Here is a 20,418-nt window from a genome sequence, read left to right as displayed (position 1 = left end):
CTTAAAAACACCTGAACACGCACCCTAACGCCTTGACAATAGAGGCGTGTTCAGATATTTGTGAGCACCTCGGCTGCTCCGATATATCTGATGGCGACTGTGTAAGTTAGGGGTACACTAGTTGGGCGGAGGTGTGCGGTGTGCCGCGTAGAAGCGCACGCGCGAAGAGTGTGACGAAGCCTAGGCCCCAGACACTTACCCTCCGTCGCTTGAAGAGAACGACCCGTCGCTGTCAGTAACCTTCTTCTTTCGCTTGCTCTTTTTCCTGGGCTCGCTGCTCTCGTCCTCAGACTCCTCGAAGTCGCTCATTCTGTTCGCCTTCCTCGCTTCGACCTCGGAATCGGACGCTATGGCGTTTGCTTTGCGTCTCGTGGACTTCACACTGTGTAATAGAGACACCAAAAATGTTAAAACCCGACGAACATTTGGATGAATCAAACCCTTTTTTGTCATTCAGGTTAAACCAAAATAATGGTAGGTATGCATTATTAATAAGTATATTTATTAATGAAAACTCACGTGTCTTCTTCGCTGTCTGATTCTTTTTTGTCGTCCTGTGAAACAAAAATATTATCAGCCGAGGAGTTTTTTCTCCCTTCCAATTGTGTTGATTTTCGGGCTGATGTATTAAGCCGTTATACTCTAAGCGCCACTTGCACCATCCCACTAACCCGTTAACCCAGTGTCAAATTGTACTGGTAACCATGGTAACTCCAGGTTTAAAAGGTTAACCCCGGGTTAGTAGGACGATGCAAGTGGCCCTAAGGAAATATTCATATTAAGTCCAAGATTTACGGGCCCGGTAAGATGGCATTCACACTTCGGCAGATAGTTCGAAGTTACTGGCACCAACTATAATAAAATATCGTCTTACCTCAGAATCATTAGCTTTTTCATTTTCCGAGCTGGATGGGTCACTCTGAGCTAGGAGGTCTTCCTTGGCGATGTGGTTGATGCTGTCCCCGTTCAACTTTGGCATCGACATTGGGGGAAGCTCTGGAAACCATTTCCAACAATTATTTACTAAATTATTACTTAGAATAAAAGGCTGTCGTGCTTAGCACATAATATGTGCCAGTGCCATGTTTAAGATGATTGAAGGAAGATGTATCAGCCGGAACGAGCAACGCCTAATCTTTCTTGCAAAGGCGGGACTGTACAACCTCATTACCTTCCATCTCTTCCGCATCATGTTCGCTCTCAGACCCAGAGCCCGAGCTGGCAAGGGCCAACACTTCGTCTTTAATCGGCGGCGCCTTCGGCATTCTTCGAGTGCTTCTAGTCGACCTCTCGACAGATCCCCGCCGACGGCGGTTCAGCGTCTTGAGGTTTGACAATCTGGAAAGATATGCTTCATGTAGTTTTTTTTCGAGATTATATGAAATTTAGAGGGGACCTCTATCGTACCCATTGGGATGACGCCGGGGTGGCCCGAAGGGACATCGAGGGAAGACGTAATTTAGATGTCTTACACCAAAAACACAACCCTTAACTTATTTATACAAACATTCGTGCTGCTTTTTGTAAATGGTATGCGAAAGTTTCACAGCCTACAGCGATAATGCCGATAATAAATCACGAATTTGGTTTTATTGACTGGCATGACAAGTTTTGAAATGAGCACAGACATTTTCTTAAGATTATCGTATATATTTGATAAACAACACAAATTACTCATTAAACAGACTCGTCATTACAAAATATGACGGCACATTGGGCTCCGATTCAAAGCCAGACTTCAAAACATCTGTCGAAGGTTAATGTTAGTATTTTTTTTAAATAGAGAAGTGATAATCTCATCCCTTCGCAATTTACCAACAATTTTTATAAGCTTTAATAAGCCTGTCAGGTTGGGTGTTGGGTTGGTTGGGTTGCTAATATTTTAGAAACCTTCACCGCCTTTTACAGCCAACAAAACCTCAGCCCCATCTAGAACTTTACGCAGAATGACCGGGATTGATAGAAAAGCTAGTGACCGAAGAACATACAACACGTGTTTTCTGTCCACCTGTAGATAACTAAAACAAAGTAGATTTTATTAGGTATTTGTCTTTTAGCATTTCTGACACACACCTCTTTGAATTAGTTTTGAACTCTCATAACAGAGAGTTACCAGGTGTACCTACTAGAGGCAGTGGGCGGGATACATTGCTCACCGCCTGAGGCAGTAAGATTCTGAGTCAGGACCATAAACCGGAATACATAGCGAACCAAAAAACCCTCAACTACCCTCTTAATTTCTTTAGAATCGGACCAAGCTAACTCTGCATGGCATTTACAATGACAAGTGACAGTGTTGCAATGTTAAATTTCTATGAAAATATGACGTTATGTAAAGACAATCCGTCACTTTTTCTATTCAAGGCGGTGCAAAGTTAGCTTAGACGGATATCCATATGGATATTCTTGTTCTTTTGTCCGACTTTCTTTTCTATATATAACCCTAACTTTTTACAGTTGAGCTTTTTCTACGAGTTCCTTCTTAAGCACTGCACTTTTGCTTCGTGCCTCGTGAGATCTCGCCTCTCTGCCACTCTCTGGTCAGTTTATTACTATAGAACTTATTTATGACCAGGGATGTTGCGAATATTCGCATCCGCATCCGCAACCGCGGAACTTCCGCATTATTTTCAACATCCGCACCCGCATAAAATCGATGCAGAGCTTAATGCGGATGCGGATGTGGAACAGGTAGGTACAGGAACGTCTTAGCGGCGGCGTAATTGCTAGGTAATTTCGTCATTAGCCAATAGGAATCTCGTTTCGTTTTTGTGATTCGTCGATCGAGCACTTTAGCCTATGACGGACAGCGACAAGTGAAAAGTTTGTTTTATTTGGACTTTAGTATAGTAATGCGATTGTGGGGCACCTATATTCTTGTTCAAATACCGTTTCATTTTTTTTAAATATAAGTTACTAAAGTGTAATATTTGATGTTTTTAGGTGCCTAATCTCGACATCCGCGTCCGCGGATGTGAGCCTTTAAAAATCCGATCCGCATCCGCGGATGTCAAAAAATCGGCATCCGCAACATCCCTGTTTATGACTCACGATTTTTACACATGTTCGTTTTACAAGTGGACGTTACTACTGTTATTAGTCGTGCCTACAGCGCCAAGGACCACTATATGGGTTATGGCGGACGCTACATTCGCTCGCTTGCGCCCGTTACCTTGGCGTGACAGTGACGTTCAAAGAGTATAATAGTAGTATATGTATAGTAATGGTGACGTTTTTGTTGTTCAAAAGGTTAATAAGTTACTTACTTCGGTTACCTTTCCGTCCTTACTTACTCGATACACATTAAAATTAAATTAAAACGTGGGTTACAGGCGTTGTGTCAACGTATATATGTTGTTGTTAGACGCCATGGACATCAATTTTCCGAACACATCCATTCTCGACCTAAGGAAGCGGGAGGATGCAATGCACGTGGGGCTATTCTACAATTCCTAGGAGCTCGTGTGCAGTGTGTAGTTTTTACTACTAGCATGTGGGAAAAGCATCGATAATTGAGTTTATCGATATAGGAATTGCTTAACTATCATTTAGTTTTTCCTCTAAATATCGATGTCCGGGTATAAGTTAGTGTCCAGGCGGCCCTAGGTACCGCTGGAGAGACGAAGTGCAGAAAGACCTCAACGAACTCGGCGCCGTCGACTGGACAGAAACGGCTTTGGACTGAGTAGCATGGTGGACTTTGATGTCGGAGGCCAAGATCCACTTCGGGTCTTCGCGCCACAGCAGTAAGTAAGGGTATAAGTTAGGTATTACGATAGTCAGTAACTACGATTCTTAGTCACTTTCACTGTTGCTTACGGTTTAGTATACGTTTTCTTGAAACATTGAGGTTGGCGCCAAACATACTGCATGGTTTATAGGTATTACAACCGTTATCCTGTTCCACCAATCGTAACAACCATATATTATTATACCGTAAAATCAGATTAAACGTAGAATTTATTATTAAAGAAAACGGTAAACATTGAAAGGGTTTTCGAATGTCACATACCTACTACGATTGTTATGATAGTGCTTATAAATTCGAAATTTATCAAATAAATTATCTATAAGGTGTACTTGATAGGTACTTAAAATTTTGGCACAATTACATATATTTAATGTAGAGGACTTAAAACTTTTTTTTATATTTATGATATATCATTGAAAATTGATTTGCTTATTGTAATAAGCAAATCAATTTTCACCTCAGCAGCTCGAACAAGCCTACTGTCGTCACGAAAGTGCGACTTTCCTCACTTCAGGGAGTGAAACAAAGTAGCTTTTTAATTTAGTGAAGGCCATGAACTGCCACTTCATACTTTTATTACATTTTTTTTCTTCTCTGTATTATTCTGTGTAATTCGAAATACATTTTAACCTTTAATATGTTCTCACTACTGAGGTGAAAAATTATGTGTGTAACACGAGAACAAAATTATTTTACATCTCGTGTTTTTGAGTCCCTCGCTACGCTCAACATTCTAACTTAGAATCACTCGCTTCGCTCGTGATTCAATTGTAGAATCTTTCGCTTTCTCGGGACTCAAAATAAACACTCGCAAGAAAAACCAACTTTCCTCTCTTGTTGCACAAATAACTATTGAACACTTCATTTACTTTGGGTACTTAGGTACTTACGCTGCGCGCTGCCTAAAACATTCAAGGAATTGATTTGTACAAAATACGGTCTGTAGTCTATACAGGACCAATTCGAGATTTAGTTATTCGATGTTTCCAATATGATACTGATCTGACAGTGTCAAAAGAGACATTTCTTCAACCAAAAACGTCATTTTTGACACTGACAGATCAGATCGGAAACAGATCGAATAACTAAACTCGAATTGTCCAATCCTAAATTGGTCGAATTGTGAGATGGTCGAGCAATAGATCGAGATAATAAGTATGCCAGCATTACGTATCTAATGCCCAAATACTGCGTCATAAATTTAAAGCCTTTGGCGAGACAGTGCAGGAGGCCTAGCCTAGCGAGCGCAAACTTCGTAAAACGAAATTGGTGTTAATGGGGTTGGCAACTGTCAAAGGTTTGCAGAGATGGCGCCATCATAGCCTTCCCCTTTTTTCTATATTTGGCTTAAAGGGCCAGCCCACCCACCATCCAGCCACCCAGGTCATTAAAAAAAACAAAAATTTGACACAATTCTAGGGATTGACAGAGCAGTGCTAATTATTTTGACCGGCCAACCCCATTTTATAACTCCATTTAAATAAGAGCGGGCCAAGGGAATATAATAAGATAAACGAATTTCGAAATTCGATTTAATGCGGTAGCCCCAGAAAGCCGAACAAATAGAAATTTCGTAATATTTAAAGGAAAATAAAAGGTCCAAAAAAGGGTGTGCGGTGTGCAAATTGCATGCAATGTGCCAGGCCTGTTTTGCTAAAATGAATATAGTAGATAATAAAAACTTTATTTTGGTTAAAAATATCAATTCCTTAGCAACATTAAGGTTGTTAAGTACTTTTTTTGATTCTGCACATAATTTTGAAAATAATCGCCCCGAAAGCCATTGAGCGTTGAGCCATAAGCTTTTTTTAAAACTGATCTTATTAAATCGCCTAAGTGCCGATGCCGCGAAGATAATTATGTTCTTTTGCTTGTGCTTGTATGGCTTTTTACCCGACAACGGTAAATCAAAAGGAGGGTTTACGATGTACGGGAGGTACTGAACCCTCCATTATTCGTGGTCCGACACGCACTTGGCCGGTTTTTGTTATTTATATTAAACTATGATTTGGTTGGTATGAGTATGAATGGTGACCACAAACAGAAGACATTCATTTTAGAGTGAGAAATGTATAAAAGGGTTGTAGGTATATTTCAAGAGGAGCTGTCAAAGCGCCTTATAGAGGCTTCTGCTGACCAGAGGGCTGGCCAATATTTTGCTCAGCGGATCAGCATTGCCATCCAGCGGGGCAATGCACCCTACCGAGCGACTACGACCCAATTTTTATATTTATAAGTTTTTAATTTAAGTGTTTTTATTCTGTTTTACATAGTTGTTTTTGTTATGTCAATAAAGAAATACCTTTGGCAGTTTCAATTTACTAAATTTCATTTTGCGTAAGGTACCTTCTAAAGTTAAAATAAGGACTTTCTATGGATCGCTATATTTGTTATAGTTTTATGCATATTATTAAATGAAAAAAAAAAAGTTATAAATAATCGCATATTTTTAATGAAAATTTTGATGAACATGATGCTATCAGAGGGCCTTCCGCGAACCACATTCGACGTGTTGCCTCTGTCGCATAAGTGTGACACGGAGGCAACACGTCGAACGTGGTTCGCGGTAGGCCCTCTGGCTTTAAAAATAAGCATACCCAGAGCCAATTTGATAGTAAATAAATGGAAACACAAAACAACGTAGTACACACAAAACCATGAACCCAAATACATGTATCAAATAATAATAACCCATCTTAACAGGAATGAAAATTATAGGCAGGCATTAAGTGGTATCATATAATGCATTTTTTTAAGAAAATGAACCTCATTTTATATAACATTCGACAGTCCCATTCCCATTAATATTACCTAGTGCAATACTTATCCTTGAGGCCGCGGACTGGACGCCGAGCGGCAAATCAAGGCCATTCATACATTTGTTAGAGCGCAATGTATGAATAGCCTTGATTTGCCGCTCGCCGCTTGTGTCCAGTGCGCGGCCTTAGACTGCCAAGTAGTAACACTTAGGACCTTTTTCAGTCTTGGTGTTATTTAATATTTACCTATTAATTTCTGAGTCAACTGAGTCCACATTCTCAGAGCTGCTACTGGCAGGTTTTGTTTTAGAGCGGCCCATCTGGAAATTTTAGTTCTTTATAAGTCTCTCGTTTTTTTTTCCAAACTGTAAGTCATGCAGTGCTAGTTTTGTGCAGACCTATATGTAAAACGAAAAAAAAGAATATACCGAACAGAAACATATTCCATATCATAAACAATAATAAATAAACATATTTCATTGTTAAATAAATCCATCCTATGATAAATTCTCACTCAAAGTAAAACACTGCTATTACTTAATAGGCTTTAATTCTTATATGTCATACTGGAGCTTATGTCCATAACAAGCTATTCTTAGTTTCTAAGTTGTACATGTACAAACAATTTAGAAATCCTAAACTAGATAAATGGGCAATAACTGCAAAGAATTGAAAAGATGTACTACAATTAACTTAATCAAACTTGGGACATAGGAATGTTATGTACATGGAAAATTGAAAGTAGGCAATGTATTAATGAATGGGTTATCTATTTCCTAACCTGGCTACAACTTGAATTAGACAATTCATCATTGGTTCCATCCACTTGGCTAATACTGCTATCTTCCTGCTCCTTCCCTTTAGCAAGCTCTTTGTCTTTCTTTTTCTTCTTTATATTTAAGCTATCATCAGAATCCGAGGGAGTAACCAACTTTCTCCTGTTCATTTGAACCATCTTTGTCACATCTAGTTCATCATCTGAACTTGATCCCTTTAAAAGAGAGTTTTTAATATCTTTCAATGCATTTTTCAGCTGATCATCATCAGTATCAGAGCTTGAGGAATAAGTCAATAGCATCTTTTTTGCATGCATTGACTCCCTAATTAATTTCCTTCTGGACTGTGGTGTAGTTTCCTCCGTTTTTCTTTCTGGCGTCTTTGGAGTAGCTGCAGAATCCAGGGGTATTATGTTTTCTGGGTCACTGTTTCTAGCCAATTTTTCTTTACATTCACTAGTCATTTTCCCATTTTTATCTACGTCTTTTGGTGATTTACTTCTAGTTTTGTTCCTCTCACTTGGTGAACAGGATTTTGAATTTTTTGTCTCACTACCCTCATCTTTTTCGGAGTCTGATTGTATAACCTTAGATTTCCTTCTAGATTTTTTACAATTCTTTGGCTTGTTGGTATCCACATCATCAGAATCAGAATGGAGTAGTGCATTTTTGCTTGCTTCATTTCCTTCATCCAATTTACTCTTTTCAGCATTACTGTGACCAATATTATCACAGGATTTTCCTTTACTTTCTGATATAGAACTATTTTGATCAGTCTTCAGGCTTGGTTTTTCTTTTTCCTTGTTTATTAATGATGTTAAACTATAAATCTCAGATCCATTCTGAGTTATTTTCTTCAACCCATATTCACACAAAAATACATCCGTAAACTTGGGTAGCCTAGTAACAACAACATCAAATTTTTTGGGTTTGAAGGCACTAATTGCTTTTTTCTTTTCATCTTCTTGAGTGTGACTCTTTTCTTTGCGGTTCTTGTATGTCTTTGAAACTGGAGGGATTTTAGTATTCATATGATACATTTCTTTTTGTAGTACATCAGGTTTGAGTAACTTATTAAGACTTACTAACTTGATCATAGGTTTTTTGTCTGACATAGAAGAGTCACTATCATCTTTGCTCTCCTTGCTTTTTAAATTCTCTTTTGGTTTCATTGGTGAATCTTCAATCAAATGAACTATTTCAGATTCATCAGCCTTATTATTTTTATTGTGACTATCCTTATCAAGTTTCCTTTTTTTTCTCGCATTTCCAGTGACACTGTCACTATTTTGGTCAGAATCACTGTCTATGAATCTAATGGTTTTGCTCATAGGTTTTTTGTTTGAAGTAGAAGAGTCACTATCTTCTTTGCTCTCCTTGCTTTTTAAATTCTCTTTTGGCTTCATTGGTGAATCTTCAATTAAATGAACTATTTCAGATTCATCAATCTTATTTTTTTTATTGTGACTTTCCTTATCCAGTTTCTTTTTTTTTCTCTCATTTCCAGTAACACTGTTACTTTTTTGGTCAGAGTCACTGTCTATGGATCTAGCTGATTTTGACGTTTTAGATTTTTCACCACTTAATTTATTTTCTTCGCTGTCAGTTAGTTTAGACTTCTCATCATCACTATCAACACTGGTGTTATCTAGTTTAACTTTTCTGTCTTCTAGGTTTTTTTCATCAATGGAATCTTCTTGACGACTGTCAGAAACCATTTTTTTTGTACTTTTTTTAGACTTGTTGCAAATTTCTTCTTCATCACTGGTGTTAATACTTTTGCTTTCTTTTTTGTTGGACATTTCCTCATGCTCCATTTGTTTTGAGTCTAGAGGACTACCATCACTTTCAGTGCTTTTTGACTCAATTTCTGCTTCAACCGTGGGTCCTTTTTGGCTGTCTTCGCTTTCTTTTTCACTATCTTTACTTTCTTTCCTTCTATCTTCACAGCCGCCATCACTTTGTATAGCTGCAGTTGTTTTATCTTCAGATTCCTTTGTCTTCTTTTCCTTGGACCTGTATTTACGCTGCTTATTCTTGTCTTTTTCTTCTGCTTCCTTCTCTTTGGTACTATTATCACTATCTTCTGAATTTAAATTGTCATTTAGTTTTTTCTCCTTATTAATTTTATCTTTAATTTGGTTGTCACTAGATGTGGCATCTGAATCAGATTTTTCACTTTCTTTAACCCTCTCAACAGATTTAGAAGATCTATCCTCCTTTTTACTAGTTTTCTGGCGGTTTTCATTGCCACTGTCTTTCAAAGATTGTTTTCGTTTCTTATACAGATTACAGTGGTAATACACAGGATACTTGTCCACCATCGACTCGGGCATACTTTTAGCATGAACTTTGACCGACGTATAATGGGCTAGTAAAATCTTCTCTGAAATTCTTAACTTACAAGAGTCATATTCGAAGTAGAAATAGTTTTTCTTATTCCTAGAGCGATTTTCATCTTTGGCGCCAACTGTCACAGGCGAGCGCCGCGAGGCGTCTACAAGCGTCAACACCCTTTTCACGCCGTTTTCGACGTTCTCCAGCGATTTTCGTGATAATTCGCATATTAATAATACCTTAGAAGCCGCTTTACGCACCGCGTGGGTATTGCGTAACTTGTCTTTGCTAATTCTCTTGTCCTTTAGGTTCTGTGAGCGCGTTCTCAAATTCGATCCGAGCTTGCACAAATATTCCATAGCTTCACAAAGAACATCGCTAACAGGTACTTCTTCTGCCATTTTATTACACGGTCTACTCACACGAATCACTTTGAACTGAATATAGGAGACTTTGAAGTATTTGATGAATTACGGATAAACAGTTCATCAATAATTCCGATCTGAATTCACTAGATACGTACAAGCGACAACGCAACGCAGAAGAAATAAAATGCTACTAAATTCGAAAGAAAATAAAAAACCATAGAGTAAAAAAATCTGCTCGTAATCACTCGGTTTCGGATACACATGTTTGACTACTTACTAATGGTAATATAAGATATTGGAATACAAAACAGCGCCCGAATCGCACGACAGAAATTACAGCACTTCATATTTTAATTTTGTGCGTAAAGGCAGCCATCTTTTATCGAATGTTCAATATAGGCCTACTGAAAGATACTGTAGAAGTACGTTCTGCAATTCAATATTACATAGATTTACTTGGAACGGAACGCAGTTTCCACCTGCTGCTCGACCATCTCAATTTGGTAGGATTATACCATCTATACATAAATATAAATACAAAATAGCGGCAAATAGACATATACAAATGACTATTATATACAGTAACTATCATGTATGCATCAATTCTTATATTCTGTTAACAGAAACTAGCAGGTGTATTCATATGATTCATTACTACAGTCAATTTTGCTACGATATCAACGCAGAAACTTATGCTCCACTTCAAAATAAAAAAAATCTTATGGTATCGTTTTTTGTACTCACCTTTCATGTAAATGGCTGAACTAGCTCTTTAGGGAATTCCTTATAAGAAAAAAGACTTAACTTTGATAGCAACACATTATTACACGCAATAGTTATGGATTATGCTTTAAATGATGCACATATTACACTCCGAGACTCGATAATCGGCGAAATAAGCAAAGGTAGATAACTACAAAACAGTCGTGAAAAAGCACCATAGACGCACGCAGTGTATAGACGAACATTTTGTAAAGCTAGCTTAGCTAGCTAATATCGTTTGGTAACGATCCGATTTTTTTTTACGGAGTTAATATTTTCTAAATTTATTTTGAAGTAATGTTAACAGCTAAAGATTTCCAGTAAAGGATTTCAATGAGAAATTGACTTTAGTAAAAAATATTAAATCTGATGTGATAATCTTCTTTCTTATGGCAAGCCACATTACAAAATAAAACATTAAAAATCAATGTGACAGTGAAGTTTGTCTTTGAATTGTGTTTTTTCGTGACGGATTCTGGAACGATTTGATTGATTGTATAATAAAAAAATCGAGCGCAGTTCTCAAAAATGTTTGCCAGAACCGCTAGAAACAGTAACGCAATGAGACTTATTCCTAGATATTTTAGTGAAGGATCTAGTCAAAGTTCCTCGTCATCTCCTGCATCGGCATCAGCTCGCGAAGTAAACGCAAATGTTGCAGGCCTCAGTCAAAACTGCATTGCTCCAGCATCACAACCAGTAGGACCTGGAGTCGATCCGAAAAAGTCAGGACCGTACAAGGTCCCCGAATACTACTTGTACAACAACATGAGCTACTTCGAGGCTGAAATCGAGATGTCGAAGTACCGCTGCCCCCAACCATCTGCTCTCAGAAAGTGAAACTCCGCAACCATAATATGTAAAATCTCTAGTTTCTTGTTAATAAATTATTGTTGTAGATAATTATTTCATTGTTTTTTTTATAATATCACCAAGATTTCACCAATCAGTTCCAATAGGACCTTAACTGAGTCAAGAAGCAGAGCAATGTACTATTAGTTATTCTGTGCAATAGCCACTGCAGAAGAGGTTGCCAGTAGGCTTGAGTAGGTCATGAACTAAGAACGGTAAAGAAAGAAATCCTGTGAAGGACCAAAGGAACAAAATCTTTTTGCACGCTCTTAATCGGTCTTTAGTTCAGTGGGATTGGAGTGAAATTGTAAATGGATGGACCAAAACAGTTGACAATGTCGCTGGCATGAGTGTGAATGAGATGAAAGAACGATGTGTCACTCCTAAACCCGTAAAATATGAACGAAGATCAAATATTTTTCTACATATTGTGTTAAGGTTTTTTAATGTTTAATATCGACACATCATATCGTACAAGTTGAATTATATTCAGTTACCAAAGATTGGAAACAATCCAATGAATTGACGGAGCAGGCACAAGCATAGTTGCCAGGCCCTAAACACTCAATACAGACAAACCATACACAGACATTTTGGACAGACAGGATCATAAAAACATAGAGACCCCTAACCTAACCCTTAAATTTGGCATACCAAATCATCATAATACAGAAAAATCTTTGTAAGGATTTTTGTGATGAAATTAAATATTTGGAGAAACATGTCAGCTTGCACTAAAACTAGATTACATTTTGTATACAAAATGGAAGTTTGGTATTGAAAGTGACAACAATAGTATATCAATAGGTATGTAATATACTATTGTTGTCACTAAAGTAAGACGTCTCTTAGATCTCGGCTTCACTTGGCCGACAGTTACATGTGATCTGAGGCTTTCTTATTCACTGGCCGAGGTGTGATACCATTTTCCATTTCAACTTCTAGGAAACTTCATTTAGCGCAGCATGCCAAAAGATGTCACTTGCGGCATGGAGAATAAAAAAAAAATTTAATGCCAGGATATTTGCTCAGTATTCTCAGTAGTGGGACACCCAAATAGCCTATACTAGTTCCTTCTAGCCGTAAAGTACCTATTTATAATTTTATTATTAACACATTCACTGCCAGCAGCTCACTGTTCCTATGCACTTTTAATTACATACCGTTTTTACCGATGCTATTGGTTAAGCACATAGTGCTGGCAGTGAATGTGTTCAGTACTATTGATACTTTATCTGGAAATTGAATATATTTGGTAATAAATTTACTTTTAGGTTCAATAAAAAAGCCAATAAGTTTGTAAGATATTGTATTGTTATCTTTGATTCTCATACATACTATAGGCCTACAACTAATTAACATAAAATGCAACATTTTTGAAATCCATTTGTATTGTAAACCTTCAACTTAGAAATGCTCAAAATAGGAAGTTATTGCACTATACAGCAACTGAAGCAGCGCCACTGATCAGTACAGCAGCTTCAACATCGGTGAGAGGTGGCGCAGGCTCCAGAGCTTCAGCGCACTCCACCAAATCCGTATGTTACTTCTTCTTCGTCAGCTTCTCTGAGAGGTCATCAAAGGTTGGGTCCTGCAGGTTAATCATCAAGCTATTGCCAGGAAGAAAGACTCTGTTCTGCGATTGAGCAATCATTCTAGAAATGCTCTGAGCAGCTCGGATTTTGCGCAACTTCAAGTAACCGGGGTTCATGCCCATGGCTTTACCCAACATCTCAGCTGCTTCAGCTTCACCTTCAGCTTGGACAATCTTTTGCTGGCGCTCCTGCTTAGCTCTTTCCACTACGAAAGCAGCTCGCTGAGCTTCTTGTTGTGCCACTTGTTTGGCTTCAACAGCAGCAGTATATTCCTTACCGAAACTCAGCTCAGTGACTGAGACATCATCCAGAATGATGTTGAAATCCGCCGCGCGCTCTACAAGCTCTCTTCGGATGAGCAAGGAGACCTGTTGACGTTGTGTGATCAGTTGCGACGCGTTAAATTTAGCTACCACGGACTTTAGAACCTCGTTGCAGATAGAGGGTAAGACTTTCTCATCATAATCGGTTCCTAGCTGTCTGTACATGGTTGGGAGGCTGCCGGAGTCAGGTCGCGAGAGTACTCTCAACGAAATGTTCACCATTTGCAAGTCTTTGGAGCCGGTGGGGGAAGATATCTTGCGGGGTCGCGACCTGATGTCATAGATGATCGGATACTGGAACCACGGGATGCGGAAGTGCAAGCCTTCACTCATGACGTGCTGTTGAATACCTCCAACCCTGTTGAACATGATTGCACGGTGGCCACCATCGACGGTAAACAACGACTGTGAGACACCATAGGCCGCCGCACCGACGACAGCCAGAGCTTTCAAGCCGATGCCCAGACCGGGAGGTCCACCTTTAGCAAATTTGCCCGCCATGTCGTTGAGCTTACTTTGCGCCATTATGAAATAGTTACAAAAATTACACTACAAACCAATTTTTATCAGAATCTAAAACTGAACATAACCTGTATTAAAGAACGAGACAAATTGTGCAATACGCATAGACAAGAAAGACTCGGTAGGGTTGGCAGTAGGTGCATAATGAATCCCCATGCTGTAACAGACGGGAGTACCGGAACGCGACTTTGGTCCGGTTCGAGGCGATGGATCGCTGGAATGTGGTCCGCTGTAGCTGTACGTCTGTTAAGACCAGTCTAGAAGGTTCAATTTTTCGCCATTCTGATTAAACTGTCTGATCAAATTAGGCAGTGTGGAAGCAAACGTCAATTTGGCTCGCCGTTTTGGACTGCCGATTATGACCCATATTACCAATAAAATGAAGGTGCGGACGCAAGAATACCAATTTGTGACGCTAGTATTCGCGTTTGGGGGCATTTTTTTAAATTTAGAGCGCTCAAGTATCACCATAATCTAAAATTGGTGGTTAAATTAGAGATTGACGCCAATTTCTTTTCCGATCAAATCAATCGATTTGATCATCCCGTCTGGAGACTGGCATTTAAGGACGCAGCTCAAGTGAAGAGAGGCTAGTTAGAGCGAAAACGAGATATGCATACCGGAGCATAGAATAAATAATAGTTATGGATGGCATAGAGTATATCTATCTTTGTGGATGGTATAGAAAGGATCGCAATCTCTTATGGCAGAATTGTTGTAAAAGTGACCTCGTTAAGCTTTAAATAATAGTTCCTAATCTCTCCGGTGGCGCTAGTTAGGCTCTGGGACATGAGTATAACATGAACCATATAAGGCAACAAATAACCCGACCAAATTACGTAGGTTGTTTTTGGTAGTATTTCGGTGTATGGTGGCGCCGCCTAATTACTGCTTTTTGATGGACACTTTTCATACATAGAGATTTGGCTCCTTTATACAGTCTCCATGATAATAGTACTTCCTACAAAACCGAAGATTGACAGCGATTCAGGGACGAATCACGCTTTCCCTTTCTAATGTATGGCACTATCCCTTTCGGCTATTTAGGGCTGTCAAAATTCCAGTCATTACCTTATCTGTAATCTGTGGTCGTGCACGCAAAGCATAGAAGGTAGTATACTATAGAAGTGGCCTACCGCGTGCGCCCATGAGGGACAGAACCATGAATCTAGTATAACTGGATCGGTCATGAGGGGTGGGGGAAAATGACCGAACGGGATAGTCTTATGTATCTTTCAGTAGGAGTAGCAGAGAAAGCGCTGTTATTGTTTGTCCTTGTCATAGTTTCACTTTTCCACCGCTGCCACAACTGAAGTTGTGGCAAACAAATAAGTACGTGACATGTCATGTTTGTTCGTTGCTTGTTTAATTATTGTTGTTTTGTATGAAATTGTGCTTTCTCTTATGAAATATAGTGATGACAGGCATATTTTTTTTTGTTGGAAAGACCGTCATGGGGCAAAAACTGGTATTTTTATGCGTACGTCGCTCAGAAGTCAGAAAGGAAGAGCTTCGCTCCTTTTGCTCTATGCTATGCAAACGTAAGAGCGACGAAAGAGCTTGTAGACGGTATTACCTTTTATAGTGTCTATTGAGGTAAGACCGCCTATAATATAGAATAGACGGTATTCTCCACAATTACTTGAGGTAGGTTGATCACTAATAGTTAAATACTGTAAACGCAATTATTAAATTATCCGATAAAATGAATGAACCTTGACCACATTAACATGCATATTATACTTCTAGTAATTATCGTATTAATAATTAATCCAATGTCCTTACCTGTATCTCAACAAATAATCTCATACAATACCTACCATAACAACGAGAATGATACAGCTCAGTTAATTCAACCAGTGGTTCAGCGGTATGTACAGTATTGGTAATTAACATCAGGCATCGTAAACTGCGAGCGAAATCCATTGAAATGACGTACTTCGACTTGACAACAACCCTAGTACTTCAATGGATTTCGCTCGCAGTTTACGATGCCTGATTATCAATATTATTTATTTTCATTAATAATCAGAATATCGTTAACAGAAGAACGGGAAGAACCTACAGACATTGCCTTGGTTACAGGGTTCCATGTCAAGCAAAAAAGTCATGACATGAGTGTAAGTCCGATCTACATATGAAAATGATTAATCGAGCTCTAAAGGGGAAAAGTTAGTAGGTGCCTAATTACATAATCTAGTCGCACGGTGTGTGTGTGTTTTCCGATTTTTTTTCGGAGTTTAGGTTTGTTAAATTATTTAATTACAGTATTATCGTTCATCTTCCTGAAGTCCTAGTTTTTTGTCACGGCGCACTAGGGAATCTTGGAGTCTGGTCGGCAGCCATTTGACCTGCCAAACCTAAAGGGGAATTAGGGATTGGTCTAGAACTCTATTAGATACTTCGTAGGGTAGGGGGTCACTGCTGTTTTCTGGTTCTTACTTCCATCGCCTGAAACAGTAAATTCAACACAGAAGAGACAGTATATGGTGATATGAATCTGTGTACATAAATTCCACAAATTCCAAGAGATTCATTGAAGCTAGCCGGGTGCCTTAGATAGCCTTACCGCTTGGTGCCGATGCCGCTATTAGGCTTCCAAAGCTTGATTCTAATAGCGGAAGCCGCTGGACCCCAATTACAAAGAAATACCGCAAATTTTGGTACAGGTTATAAGAATATTAATGTTGCTTATTTTTTATATATAGTTTCCAGACCATATACTAAACCTAAAAATAATGTTTTGTGTCATCCTAGGTATTTGCTTAGGTAGAAATTTAGGTATTTCTTTTTTCAATCAGCATTCTGTAAAAAAAATATTCGAGACGAAATTCTTTGTTTCCCTGTAAAGGCAAAGTGGCTTCCGACGTACACACGCATTTTGTGTCATTTTCATCCACGGGTATAATGGCATTTAATAAATACCTAATATTGATCCTAAAACGCCTAAAAAAATATTAGAGTCGGTAAGTGAAGTGTTGTACTTTACAGAACATTGTTATATGTTATTCAAACAAATCTGTGTCAAATTCATCCACCGCTTTTATTTAAAAAAAAATTTTTTTCTAATTAACACCCTGTATCTGCCACAAAAAAAAATTCATATTATTAAGTTTACGTCTACAATATTATAATACCACATTGAGACATCATTCATAATTTGGGTCATTTTGATCCACGGTTTTTTTGCTATCTGGCAAAATAAAACTCAATTGAGCAAGAAGGGCGTGCGCGGGGAAGGGTACCTACGCGGGTGGGGTGCTTATTATACTTGCCGCAATATCAGCTGGCGACTGAGATCTTAATACTATCTCCTTTACTCTTGTTAAGACCAACCAAGAGATGGCATTATGAGCTGTCTCGCCACTTAGTTTTGCGATACAGTGTATAGGTATTTATTTCATTCGGAGGCATAATTACATTGTCTTATCAATCTTACCGTAGTAGGTATATAAATATAATTAAAAATAAACTGTAGGCTGCACTCCTCATACTGACCAACATTTGTGACGTTCCTAATCAAAAGGTACCACTTTCTCTGACAGGTTATTTGTATAGATATAACCAAATTTCGTCTTTATGGTAAACGACAAAGTGGTACCTACCTTTTGATTGAGAATGTCACATCAGCGACTTAAAAATTACTTTTGTTTCGATTTTTAGTAGACTTTTTAAGTTTATTTTAAGACGCAATTTATTGTGATTTTTGTTATGTTTAAGCGTGGCAAGCAACATTAATTACATTGATGATGATGTTCATTAAATACAATATTTTTTCATACTATACTGAACTGTCACCCTATACATGAGAATGAACAGCGCCCTCTTGACAATGATCATATATTACTGGTCAGGCTTTAATATGTGTCATAATTTAGTAAAGTCCCCTTTGTGGATTCTAAGTTTCCGAGTTACAGCAGTTTAGTGAAAGCGTTTTTTTTAAATATAAATTAAGGGTTGAATAAAGAGGAAAGAAAATTTGATTATTTTTGCGCTACGACGCACGGTTTAGGAGATACAGCCCTATAAAGTTTTTTTTATTGTTTTTTTCTTTTTTACATTGTGTTTTTTGTATATTACTTTGGGGTTTCATAAAGGGGAACGAAAATTTAATTATTTTTGCGCTACGACGCACGGTTTAGGAGATACAGCCGTATATAGATTTTTTTCTTTTTCTTTTTACGTTTTTAAATCTTAATTAAGGGCTTCTTAAGGGGAACGAAAATTTGATTATTTTTCGCTACCATGCACGGTTTAGGAGATACATCCCTAAAGTTTTTTTTGTTGTTTTTTTTTTTCTTTTTTTTGTCATTGCGTTTTTTGTTATTACTTTGGGGTTTCATAAAAGGGAACGAAAATTTTATTATTTTTGCGCTACGACGCACGGTTTAGGAGATACAGCCCTAAAATGATTTTTTTCTCTTTTTCTTTTTTGCGTTTTTAAATCTTAATTAGGGGCTTCTTAAAGGGGAACGGATATTGATTATTTTTGCGCTACGATGCACGGTTTAGGAGATACTATAAAGTTTTTTTGTTATTATTTTTTTCTTTCTTTTTCTTGTGTTTTTGTATATTATTTTGGAGCTTCATAAAGGGGAACGAAAATTTTATTATTTTTGCGCTACGACGCATGGTTTAGGAGATACAGCCCTATAAAGATTTTTTTTTTAAATTTTGCGTTTTTTTAAATATAAATTATGGGTTGCATAAAGGGGAACGAAAATTTTATTATTTTTGCGCTACGACACATGGTTTAGGAGATACAGCCCTATAAAGTTTTTTTTCCTGGTTTTAAATTATTTTTGCGCTACGACGCATGGTTTAAGAGATACAGCCCTATAATGTTTTTTTTTAAATTTTGCGGTTTTTTTTTAATATAAATTATGGGTTGCATAAAGGGGAACGAAAGTTTTATTATTTTTGCGCTACGACGCATGGTTTAGGAGATACAGCCCTATAAATTTTTTTTTTAAATTTTGCGTTTTTTTTTTCAATATAAATTATGGGTTGCATACAGGGGAACGAAAATTTTATTGTTTTTGCGGTACCACGCACGGTTTAGGAGATACAGCTCTATAAAGTTTTTTTTCCTGGTTTTTTTTTTGTTTTTTTTTAGTATTAATTATTATTATTATTACGGGTTTCTTAAAGGTTTTTTTTTAATTATTTTTGCGCTACGACGCATAGTTTAGGAGATACAGCCCTATAATGATTTTTTTTTAAATTTTGCGTTTTTTTTTTAAATATAAATTATGGGTAAAGGGGAACGAAAATTTTATTATTTTTGCGCCACCACGCACGGTTTAGGAGATATTATATCTATATATATATATATATATATATATATATATATATATTAATAAAGTTTTTTTTCCTGGTTTTTTTTTTAAGTTTTAATTAAGGGTTTCTTAAAGGGGAACGAAAATTTGATTATTTTTGTGCTACGATGCACGGTTTAGGAGATGCAGCCCTATAAAGATTTTTTTTGTTGTTTTTTTTTTTTCATTGTGTTTTTTGTATATTATTTTGGGGTTCCGTAAAGGGGAACGAAAATTTTGTTCTTTTTGCGCTACCACGCACGGTTTAGGAGATATAGCTCTATAAAGATTTTTTCCTGTTTTTTTTTGTATTTTTTTAAGTATTAATTAAGGGATCCTTAAAGGGGAACGAAAAATTGATTATTTTTGCGCTACGATGCACGATTTAGGAGATGCAGCCCTATAAAGATTTTTTTTTGTTTTTTTTTCATTGTGTTTTTTGTATATTAGTTTGGGGTTCCACAAAGGGGAACAAAAATTTGATTATTTTTGCGCTACGACGGTTTAGGAGATACAGCCCTATAAAGTTTTTTTTGTTTTTTTTTTCATTGTGTTTTTTGTATATTACTTTGGGGTTCCGTAAGGGGGAACGAAAATTTTATTATTTTTGCGCTACGACGCACGGTTTAGGAGATACAGCCCTAAAATGATTTTTTTTCCTCTTTTTCTTTTTTGCTTTTTTCAATCTTAATTAGGGGTTTCTTAAAGGGATTTTTTTAATTATTTTTGCGCTACGATGCACGGTGTAGGAGATACAGCCCAGATAAAGGTTTTTTGTTATTTTTTTTCTTTTTTTTTCATTGTGTTTTTAGTATATTACTTTGGGGCTTCATAAAGGGGAACGAAATTTTTATTATTTTTGCGCCACCACGCACGGTTTAGGAGATATTATATCTATATATATAGCTATAATAGCTCTATAAAGTTTTTTTCCTGGTTTTTTTTAAAGTTTTAATTAAGGGTTTCTTAAGGGGAACGAAAATTTGATTATTTTTGTGCTACGATGCACGGTTTAGGAGATGCAGCCCTATAAAGATTTTTTCCTCTTTTTTTTT

The 20,418-nt window shown here is 37.4% G+C and overlaps 3 protein-coding genes across 3 annotated transcripts in view; 1 reads left to right on the top strand and 2 right to left on the bottom strand.

Annotated features, from left to right (window-relative positions):
• Positions 1 to 10,197, bottom strand: part of LOC134747593 (transcriptional regulator ATRX homolog) — a 32,857-nt gene extending 22,660 nt beyond the window's left edge. Inside the window, exons 1-6 of the mRNA XM_063682188.1 lie at positions 7,292 to 10,197; positions 6,757 to 6,830; positions 1,172 to 1,338; positions 875 to 996; positions 520 to 554; positions 200 to 382 (exon numbers count right to left, since the gene is read on the bottom strand). Coding sequence (XP_063538258.1) covers positions 200 to 382; positions 520 to 554; positions 875 to 996; positions 1,172 to 1,338; positions 6,757 to 6,830; positions 7,292 to 10,024 — 3,314 coding nt within the window. The 5' untranslated portion in view covers positions 10,025 to 10,197. The remainder of the gene's footprint in view (positions 1 to 199; positions 383 to 519; positions 555 to 874; positions 997 to 1,171; positions 1,339 to 6,756; positions 6,831 to 7,291) is intronic.
• Positions 10,198 to 11,204: 1,007 nt separating this feature from the next.
• On the top strand, positions 11,205 to 11,656 carry LOC134747741 (uncharacterized). The gene has a single exon (XM_063682365.1). It carries the CDS (start codon positions 11,282 to 11,284, stop codon positions 11,591 to 11,593), a length of 312 nt encoding a protein of 103 aa, XP_063538435.1. The 5' UTR covers positions 11,205 to 11,281; the 3' UTR covers positions 11,594 to 11,656.
• A 1,245-nt stretch (positions 11,657 to 12,901) lies between these two features.
• LOC134748057 (prohibitin-2) lies at positions 12,902 to 14,163 on the bottom strand. Its single transcript, XM_063682790.1, has one exon. It carries the CDS (start codon positions 14,046 to 14,048, stop codon positions 13,149 to 13,151), a length of 900 nt encoding a protein of 299 aa, XP_063538860.1. The 5' UTR covers positions 14,049 to 14,163; the 3' UTR covers positions 12,902 to 13,148.
• Positions 14,164 to 20,418: the final 6,255 nt, after the last annotated feature.

The sequence above is a fragment of the Cydia strobilella genome, chromosome 15 (assembly GCF_947568885.1).
Source record: "Cydia strobilella chromosome 15, ilCydStro3.1, whole genome shotgun sequence".
Lineage (NCBI taxonomy): Eukaryota > Metazoa > Arthropoda > Insecta > Lepidoptera > Tortricidae > Cydia > Cydia strobilella.
The sequence above is the reverse complement of the archived record's forward strand: the minus strand, read 5'-3'. Positions and strand labels throughout refer to the sequence as shown.

Bases quoted from the DNA above. Each gene is read 5' to 3' on its own strand.
- LOC134747741 (XM_063682365.1), top strand. From the start codon at position 11,282: ATGTTTGCCAGAACCGCTAGAAACAGTAACGCAATGAGACTTATTCCT.
- LOC134748057 (XM_063682790.1), bottom strand. From the start codon at position 14,048: ATGGCGCAAAGTAAGCTCAACGACATGGCGGGCAAATTTGCTAAAGGT.